Source organism: Otolemur garnettii, unplaced genomic scaffold (assembly GCF_000181295.1).
Source record: "Otolemur garnettii isolate 467f Iridium unplaced genomic scaffold, OtoGar3 scaffold00204, whole genome shotgun sequence".
In the NCBI taxonomy this organism is placed as follows: Eukaryota; Metazoa; Chordata; class Mammalia; order Primates; family Galagidae; genus Otolemur; species Otolemur garnettii.
The window spans coordinates 285,850-295,890 of NW_003852599.1; the positions used below are offsets into that span (position 1 = coordinate 285,850).

The 10,041-nt window shown below is 47.8% G+C and overlaps 1 protein-coding gene across 2 annotated transcripts in view; it reads right to left on the minus strand.

Annotated features, from left to right (window-relative positions):
- The window catches only part of BSDC1 (BSD domain containing 1), a 36,376-nt gene that overhangs the window by 9,543 nt on the left and 16,792 nt on the right, over positions 1 to 10,041 (minus strand). For both annotated transcript variants that reach the window (XM_023507766.1, XM_023507765.1), the window contains exons 6-9: positions 7,408 to 7,523; positions 6,911 to 6,979; positions 6,666 to 6,744; positions 5,293 to 5,775 (exon numbers count right to left, since the gene is read on the minus strand). In XM_023507766.1, the coding sequence (XP_023363534.1) occupies positions 5,293 to 5,775; positions 6,666 to 6,744; positions 6,911 to 6,979; positions 7,408 to 7,523 (747 nt within the window). The remainder of the gene's footprint in view (positions 1 to 5,292; positions 5,776 to 6,665; positions 6,745 to 6,910; positions 6,980 to 7,407; positions 7,524 to 10,041) is intronic.

The window sequence follows — 10,041 nt, forward strand, 5'->3', positions numbered from 1 at the left end:
AAAAAAAAAAAAAAAAAAGAATATAGATTTCTACCCAGCCCACATTCCCACCTCCAATTGAGATTCAGCAGATCTAGGTGGTAACTGAGGAATCTGCATTATAAATAAGTACCAGGGCGATTTTTTTTTTTTTTGAGACAGAGTTGCACTGTGTCATCCTCTGTAGAGTGCCGTAGCATCACAGCTCACAGCAACCTCAAGCTCTTGGGCTTAAGTGATTCTCTTGCCTCAGCCTCCCAAGTAGATTGGGAGTATAGGTGCCCGCCACAGTGCCCGGCTGTTTGTTTTTTTTTTTTTCACTTGTCATTGTTTAGCAGGCCCAGGCTGGGTTTGAACCTGCCAGCCTCAGTGCATGTGGCTGGCTCTGTAGCCACTGTGGTATAGGCACTGAGCCAGTACCTGGGTGATTCTGTGTAGACCGGCAGTTTGAGTTGTGAATGTGAAGCGTCTGCTACATATATACACACTGGATATTTAACAAATGAAGCCACATTTCTTCTAAAGGCCTTGTCAAGGACCTACATCATTTTGCACATGGCCTCACAGCAAGTCAGGGCAGATCTGCAACTAAGACCCAGTTCTTTTTTTTTTTTTTTTTGAGACAGAGCCTCAAGCTGTTACCTGGGTAGAGTGCTGTGGCATCACAGCTCATAGCAACCTCCAACTCCTAGGCTCAAGCCAGTCTCCTGCTTCAGCCTCCCAAGTAGCTGGGACCACAGGTGCCTGCCACAACGCCTGGCTATTTTTTGGTTGCAGCCATCGTTGTTTTTGGGTGGCCTGGGCTGCATTTGAACCTGCCACCTTAGGTGTATATGGTTGGCGTCTTAGCCACTTGAGCCACAGGCGCCGAGCCTAAGACCCAGTTCTTCTGACTCTGCATCTAAGTCTCCCCATGCCTTTGGCTGTGGCATTGTCAGCATTCCCTATCCTGTTGCCCCCTAGGGACTTGAAACTCCCTCTCTAGGCTTAAACACTAGGGCGGACCTTTTCAGGGGTAGAGAACAGAGTATCAGCTTAAAACTTCTAGAGTATTTCACACACACTTTTGGGGTGAAAACAAACAACAGTGCCAATTTACAGATGAGGAAATGAAGGCTTCCAGCGGCAGACTGAGATGTGAACTGGCCTCTCTGCCATCTGCCTCCTCCCACCACCCTGTCCTATCATATAGGGAGAGCACTGAAATCTCCATCACACTGTACACATGGCACAGTAGTGATCCATGCAACATAAGACTTCTATAGTCCCATAACTCTGCTTTTGGTTTAGCTTTGAAGAGAGGGAAGTTTGCAGCACTTGTAGTGCTGTCACTCAGTTCATTCTACTCTGTTCAGTTGGCTCTCCACTTCCCTAGCTAAGAAATGGAAGCAAAAACTGCTCCCAGGATACAGTCAGTTGTGAAATGGGGATTTAATTCCCAGGCTCCTTTCAGACCACAGGCCTTCCCCAATCTCCTCCCACCTGCCCTGCTGAGAAAAGCTGAGCAGGTTAAGTCCAATCTTTCACATCAGCCAGATCCTGCGACAAAATACAGGTGGGGAAGCAGCTCTGCAATGACAGGGATCACTCTGGGATCCTAGGAGACGTCATGGCTACCCCAAGAGACTCTGCTGTATCTAGAGATCAAGCCTCATGTCATCCTGGGACAAAGGCACAAGAAAGAAAAGGAGTTGCTCTGTCTCTAAGGTTCCATTCTTTGAAGATTTATTCCCCCTACTGTTCCCACTGTCCCAGCCTAGTCTAGGACCCTGGCTTCCCCCACCTAACTGACCACAGTAGCATCCTGTGGGTCTTCTGCAGCATATTTCTAGCCCCTATCACATGCAGGAGTGTGAAGGCAGTGCAGCAGAGTGCTGGACCACTCCCACAATCTCAATTTCATCCAGTCTTCACTCATTCATTTTTTCTGATCACCCTCTTTGCAGCCCAATTCCAAATGAAACCCATAGTTCTTTAACCCTCCATCTGTTTCACTATCCTTCATTTGCTCCCTTACTCCACTCAGATTCCGTAAGTTATCATTCTCATCACTTCTTGCATATACTTGGATATTTATTTTTTTTTTGAGACAGAGTCTTACTGTGTCATCTTCGGTAGAGTGCTGTGGCATCACAGCTCACAGCAACTTCCAACTCTTGGGCTTAAGCAATTCTCTTGTCTCAACCTCCCAAGTAGCTGGGACTACAGGCACCCACTACAATGCCCAGCTATTTTTTGGTTGCAGTTGTCATTGTTGTTTAGCTGGCCCTAGCTGGGTTCAAACTCGCCAGCCTTGGTGCATGTGGATGGTGCCGTAACCACTGTGCTAAGGGCGCTGAGCCTGGACTTTCTTCTTTTCACTTGCTGATTTTACCTGCTAAACTTGAATTCTGGCTAAGTCCACCCAACTCCCTGTCTGCTCTGTGCCTGTACCTGAGCAACTGAATGTGGCTGAACAAAAGTACAACAGAGCTGACAGTCTCACTTCAAATCTAAGAACTTAATGAGCCTTTGGACCATCCTCCCAGCAACCCTACTACACCTGTCAGGTCCTTTGCCTACTCTTCCACTCTCCTATAGGACTATTTCACCACTATGCTAAATATTTATGGGGCAGGTGATCTTAGTTTCCTACCAGTATAAAAATGGGGTGATCTGGGGATCACCCAGATCTCAATAGGGCATTTGAGAAGATAGGGTGATATGTATATTAAGTGTTTAGCACCAATCTAGACAGAAAATGTCAGAGAATGTTACCTTTTATCATTATTTCCCCAAAGCAGGGCTCCCTTCAAATTTCTTCCCTGATTGAGGATTTATCACAAAACAATTCCCATCAATTTATAGAGGAGTAAATGGAGGCCTAGAGAAGATCAGCAACTTTTCTGAAGTCATATGACTTACAAACAAAGCTGGGATTTCAACCAAGAACCATAAGAACTTGAGAGTCCAAGCTCTTAGCCTTCACACTCTGCTGCTTTATGGCAGCAAGTCCAACCTTCTGAATCTAGCTTAAGATTTTATTTACTGGGTGGTGCCTGTGGCTCAGTAAGTAGGCCACTGGCCCCATATACCGAGGGTGGTGGGTTTGAACCCAGTCCCAGCCAAACTGCAACAAAAAATAGCCGGGTGTTAGGGCAGGCACCTATAGTCCCAGCTTACTCGAGAGGCTGAGGCAAGAGAATTGCCTAAGCTCAAGAGCTGGGGGTTGCTGTGAGCTGTGACACCATAGCACTCTACTGTGGGCAACAAAGTGAGACTCTATCTTTAAAAAAAATTTTTTTCTTTTTTCGTTGAGACAGTCTTTGTCACCCTCAGTAGAGTGCTGTAGTGTCATAGCTCACAGCAACCTCAAACTCCTGGGCTCAAGCAATTCTCTTGCCTCAGCCTCCCGAGTAGCTGGGACTATAGGTGCCCACCACAATACCTGGCTATTTTTAGAGGCAGGGTCTTGCTCCTGTTGATGGTCTCAAACTTTGAGCTTAAGCAATCCACCCACCTCAGCCTTCCAGAGTGCTAGGATTTATAGGCATGAGCCACCACGCCCAGGGCCTAGCTTAAGATTTTAAATTCTTGGCTGGCCACGGTGGCTCATGCCTATAATCCTATCAGTCTGGGATGCAAAGGCAGGAGGATTTCTTGAGCTTAGGAGTTTGAGATCAGCCTGAGCAAGAGCAAGACCTCATCTCTACTAAAAAATAGAAAAATTATCTGGGCTTGGTGGCTGGTGCCTGTGGTCCCAGCTAGTTGAAAGGTTGAGGCAGGAGGATCACTTGAACCCAGAGGTTTAAGGTTGCTATGAGCTGCTAGGCTGACTCCACAGCACTCTACCTAGGGCAAAAGAATGAGACTCCATCTCAAAAAGAAAAAAAAATTTTAAGTTCTTAAGTTCTATTTCTGAGCCAACCCACCCACCCTTGTTGTACTTTCTCCTAGGAGACAATAAAGAAATGTGGGCTTTGGTTGCTATCCCTTATACACGCCTCAAGCCTTCTGAAATACAGACTTTGTAGGCTCAGTCTGGACTACCACTGCCCCAAAGCCCCCAACTCTCCTATACAACGCCTGCCTCCTTGGTGAAACACGCACTGATGCCCATTAATTCCTTCTCTGAACTCCTCCATTACCAACTTGGCTCTCTGCTTCGTGCTTCATCATAGAGACTATAGCTTCTGCCCCTCCCCCCTCAGGGTATCATAAAGAGCAGGTGGGAGCTCAATGGGTGACCTCACTGAACCAGAGCCAGAAGGAAAGCACTGTGCAGAAGACTGGAAACCCTATGGTTTCCATCAGGGAGTAGGGTGGGGGCAAGGTTCAGTGAACAGATCCCTCACTGCCAGTAGGCCAGGCCTCACCTGCCGGGTGAGGTTTGTGGCTGTGGCTGGTACTGCGTATTAGTGATGACAGGAACATGTGTATAAGAGGGGCTGCAGGGGAGCATGTGTGTATGAGGGGCTGCAGGGGGCGGTCTTGCTAACAATGAGGTATCTCTGGAGAGGTATTTTAGATGTGGCAAAAAAAACTGACACCAGGGCTTTAATTCCTCCAGTTACAGAGGTTGTCTTTTGACATATAGAGTCCTAAAATTCCATTATACAGATAAGAAACTGAAGCTCTATTATTAAAGCTGAGTCACTGTTAGTTCATGACTGTTCATTTTATTCTTTTTTTTGCAGTTTTTGGCCAGGGGCTGGGTTTGAACCCGCCACCTCCAGCATATGGGGCCAGCGCCCCACTCCTTTGAGCCACAGGCACTGTCTCATTTTATTCTTCAAACTGTATATATATGTTTTCTTTACATATTTTCCTAAGCCTTCATTAGTATTATAAAATATGTAAAATATGTAGCTCAAGCAGCTAAGGCGCCAGCCACATACATTGAACCTGATGGGTTCGAATCCAGCCTGGGCCCGCCAAACAATAATGACAACTACAACCAAAAAATAGCTGGGCACTGTGGCAGGTGACTATAATCCCAGCTACTTGGGAGGCTGAGGCAAGAGAATTTCGCTTAAGCCCAAGAGTTGGAGGTTGCTGTGAGCTGTGACGCCATAGCACTCTACCCAGGACAACAGCTTGAGACCCTCTCTCTCTCAAAAAAAAAAAAAAAAAAAAGACAATTATTTAACACATTCTTAGAGTTTATGTGCAAATACTCCTTATAGCAGCTGTCATCATCATTATCATTATCTATCATTATCAGTATCATAAAAGAAGGAAATCTGCTCCTAGGGTCCTAACGAGGAGACAAGTTGGCCTTGTGAGGTGGCCCTGCCTGCACACAATACCCTGGGCTTGAGCCTCCAGACCTACCTTTCTTTCCATTGTTGGAGGGTGTAGACTTTCCACTGTCTGAATTCAGCTCAAACACCCGCAAGTCTGTGGGCACCTCCTCCCTCAGAGTCTCTACTCTGGCTGGAGGCCTGGGCTCTGGGCCACTGAGGTGGCCAGCAGGGGTTTGGGGCTTGGAGTGAATGGGAGGCGGGGGTCCAGTCTCGCCCACATCCTTGGCTGGGCTCTGTTCCTCCAAAGATGCCTCTAGCAGCTTTTGGGACAGGTCCTTGGGCAGCACTGGTGCCTCAGGAGCATTGGTGGCAGGGTTGGCAATCTGTGTCACGATGGAAATGCTCTCACTGCTCTCTGATGGAGTCACCTCTGTTGGGGGGTCAACTGGGGTCACCAGATTCTCTTCACGGGGGGCCTGAGGACCAAGTCCTTCTTCTGGGGACGTAGAAGTTTTCGCCACAGGAACCTTTGCCTCTTTTGGAGATGTGGGTGAAATGCCCATGAGCTCCTCTGGAGAGAGAAATGTAGGGGGAAGAGGGCAATGAGCCCTGGCAAGCTCTGAGACAATCTTGGAACTCTCAGGTTCTTGCCAAAGCTAACTCTGATCAAGGCTGAATAGTACCATTTTCCTCACACCCTTGCCATGATGGTCCTTCTATACTCCCCGATAGTCAAAGTCCTGCCTACCCATGGGGCCTAATGCCTGGTGGGCTTCCAGCAATACAGCTTAAGGTGATGTTATAGATTAGAAAGCCAAGGTTTGAAAGCAAGTCAGTTTGGGGTTCAGGTTGGGTTCTTCTACATCCCAGGTATATGGCAAGCCAGTTAACTTTAACTGACCCGCCTTGTCTGTAAAAGTGGAGTAATGAAGCTGTGGTAAGGACTCCACCTGCAAAATTCTTAGTACAGTCTGGGCACATGGTATAAGCACCTAACAAATGTGCTAATACTCTATCATCCAGGTGACTCCAACATACTATTCTCAGTAGAGCTACCAGGCAGAGGATGCTTTTCTAACCTATGGTTCCCAAACCAGGCTGGGCATGAGTATCACCATGGGAGCTTATTAAACATACATGTCTGGCTGCATCCCTACAGAGTCTTATGGGAAGGGAATCTGGATTTTCAAAAAGCTCCCCAGTGACCATGAAACAGCTGATTCGTGGGCTGGCAGGGAAATCTGCACCAAATGACATGTATAATTTCTGTACCTAAACTTGGGATCCCACCAGCTTTGTTCAACATCCCCTTGTTAGTTCTGCCCATCTTCAGCACATACACTGTGCTCATTTTCCACTCCTCCCCAGGCACCAAGTCTCTCCAAGCTTCAGAGAGCATAGCCCAGACACGCCCCCAGAAACAGGACCTGTCACTTGCCCATCACCTCTCATACCTCTTACCTTCTTCCTCCTCCCAGCCAGGCTCTTCAGAGATGCTCTGTTCTGCTCGCTGCTTCAGGGCATCCCTTCGGGCCTGCTCCTGAGTATGGGGGAGCAGATGGCCGGGACAGTCAGGGTTCCTTCTTTTCAGACCCTGGTCCTGGTCACAGAACTCATGCGAACCCTGTGGCCCTTCTTCCCTCAATAAAATCCAGCCTGCTTCCCCCATGGCTGAGTGGTGACTTCCCCAGGCTAGACCAGCATACCTGCTCTAGCTGATGGACTTTATAGAAATACCGATGCCAGAATTCTGAATGGGAAACAGCTGCTGGAACCTGGAGGGAGAGGAAAGGGAAGGTGAGACTTTGGAGTGTTTGTGTGGGGCCTTGTCCCTAGCCTACTCCCAGCCCATCTGGATTATAGACATAGTAAATGGCTTAGCAGTAATTGTCAGAGTACTTCTACTCCACTGGTTTCAGTCAAATCTACCTTCCTGGCCCAGTTTGGCCAAGGAGGGAGATAAGAACTCTCATCAGGCTTTGCTGGTCCTTCCCTCTTCCACCATTCTCTGACTGTCAGAAGCCTGGAAAAATCAGCTTCTCGCATATGGGTTCTTGGCTCAGGATATGGATGGTCTGGCTCTAATAGAGCCTCCTACTGCTCTCTGGGCCAGAGGACTCCATATGACTCTGGACATGTCCCTCCCACCTCCCCGAGACCTCACGCCTAGAGCCGGCTGCGATCCTGTAGGATGGGCCCTCACCATCTTGGTGTAGAGGGCCCGGATGGAGGGGCTGCCTACAAGGAGCTCTGAGATCTCCCCCTTCTTCTCTTCCAAGCAGAACTGGGAAAACCAGGTGTCAAACAATTCCGGAGGCCCTGCAGAGGGACAGACACTGATGGTCAGTTCCTTGGCTCTGGGTAAAGAACGTACCTAAGCCTGGACATGGACAATAAGGAAAGATTAAGGGTTTTTTTGAAGCCACTGCCCTAAGGTGGGGGATCAGACATGGTGAAGGGGTGGGTGATCCTAACAGAGATCAGGGTGTGGCACCTACATGATCCCCAGAAGGGGCTCCAGCCTCCATTTTCTCATATCCTTGCTCGCTTTTTTAGCCCACTGAGCCTGGCAACTGAATCTCTTCCTCTCTGAAACAGCTATTCTCAGGTTACATAACTCCCTGTTGCCAGAGCCGAGGGCTATTTCTCTGTCCTCCCTCAGACCACTCTATAGTTTCTAGCACTGGGACCCACTACCCTCCTCTCAAAGCCCTCTTCTTACAGGACTTCTTATTCTTTTTGAGATAGAGTCTCACTTTGTTGCCCTTGGTAGAGTGCTGTGGCATCATAGATCACAGCAACCTCAAACTCTTGGGCTCAACTGATTCTCTTGCCTCAGCCTCCCAAGTAGCTGGGACTATAGGCACCCGCCACAACGCCTGGCTGGTCTTGAACATGTGAGCTCAGGCAATTCACCCTCTTTGGCCTCCCAGAGTGCTAGGATTACAGGTGTGAGCAACTGCACCCGGCCAGGACTTCTTACCCTTTATCATTTTCCTCACTCCTCTCGGAAGGAGGGTGGGCTTTCTGTTCGTTCTATCTGATTGTTCTTCCTCTGGTTGTTCTGAGTCTTTTTTTTTTGAGACAGAGCCTCAAGCTATCCCCCTGGGTAGAGTGCCATGGCATACAGCTCACAGCAACCTCCAACTCCTAGGCTCAAATGAGTCTCCTGCCTCAGCCTCCCAAGTAGCTGGGACTACAGGCACCCGCCACAACGCCTGGCTATTTTTTGGTTGCAGCCATCATTGTTGTTTTGGTGGGCCCGGGCTGGATTCGAACCCACCACCTTAGGTGTATGTGGCTGGTGCCTTAGCCACTTGAGCCACAGGCACCGAGCCGGTTGTTCTGAGTCTTTATGGACTCATTTTCCTTTCCATTCCTTTTCTCTTCTCATTTTCCCAAGATAATCTCTACTAAACTGTGAATTTCAACCTCCTCCTCTTTCCACTGACAATTCCTATGCCCCTCTTTGGAGCCCAGACTACCTTTCCAGACTCAAGATGCAGAGGTCCAGGTGTCCCCTGGATACTTCCATCTGCACATATACTATGAACACAATGTGTGCTTATTTTTCTTCCCACCAAGTTAGTTATCCATCAGAAACTCAAAGAGCCATCCTATCTCCTCTCTCATCCAATTAGTCTGGATTCCACTTCCTCAGTGTCTCTTAAACGCACACTTTCCTCTTTATTCTACTGGCTTTACCTCTGACATGGGGATTCCTACCAAGCCTCTTAATTGGTCTTATAGTTTTCTGTCTCTTCTTGTGTATTTCATCCTTTACAACATTGCTCAAGGGCTGCTTAACAAAATACAAACTGATCACCTCAGGCCTCAGAACTCTTGAACATTGGACATGATGGCACAAACTTGTTGTCCCAGTTACTTGAGAGGCTAGAGCAAGCTTGAGCCCAAGAGTTCGAGGCTACAGTGAGCTATGTTTGATCTTACCACTGCTCTCTAGCCTGGACAACAGAGTGAGACCTCATCTTAAAAACAAAAAACAAAACAAAAAAAACCGTAACAAAACAAAAATACCTTTTGATAGTTTTAATAGGAAGGTTTTTTAAAATTAGAGTCAATTCCCATGTTGCACAAAAAATTTTGTGGAGAAAGAACTCGTCATTTAGCAGATTTTTAAAAGACCTTTGTGACTGGCTCGGCGCCTGTGGCTCAAGTGACTAAGGCGCCAGCCACCTACACCTAAGGTTGCGGGTTCAAATCCAGCCCGGGCCCACCAAACAACAATGACCTGCAACCAAAAAAATAGCCAGGCGTTGTGGCGGACGCCAGTGGTCCCAGCTACTGGGAGGCAGAGGCAGGAGACTCGCTTGAGCCCAGGAGTTGAAGGTTGCTGTGAGCTGTGATGCCACAGCACTCTACCCAGGGGAATAGTTTGAGGCTATGTCTCAAAAAAAAAAAAAAAAAAAGACCTTGTGACTAAAAGTTCTGGAATGTAAGCCTTTCAGGACAAAATTCATACTGCCAGGTCTGGCACACAAAGCCCTTCCCAGTCTGGCTCCCACCTGTAGCTCTCACTGCCTTCAGTGCCTTACACGCACACTTTAATCAGCGTCAAAGGCTGGGTGCACCCTGCTCTTTCTGGACCTTCAAATGTACTACTGCCTTTGCCTGAATACCCTTTCTCCACTTCTAAAAGTAAAACTAGTTTACTTTTAATTTTCCCTTAAAACTTCATTTCAAGTGCCACTTCCTAGGTTCCCAGGCTAGGTTTGGTGCCACTGCCTAGGTGTTTCTGTGGAAGCTCAGTCCACTCTATCCACTCTCTGCTTTATTCATTGTTTCCTATTTCTCCCTCTTTTTTTTTTTTTTTTTT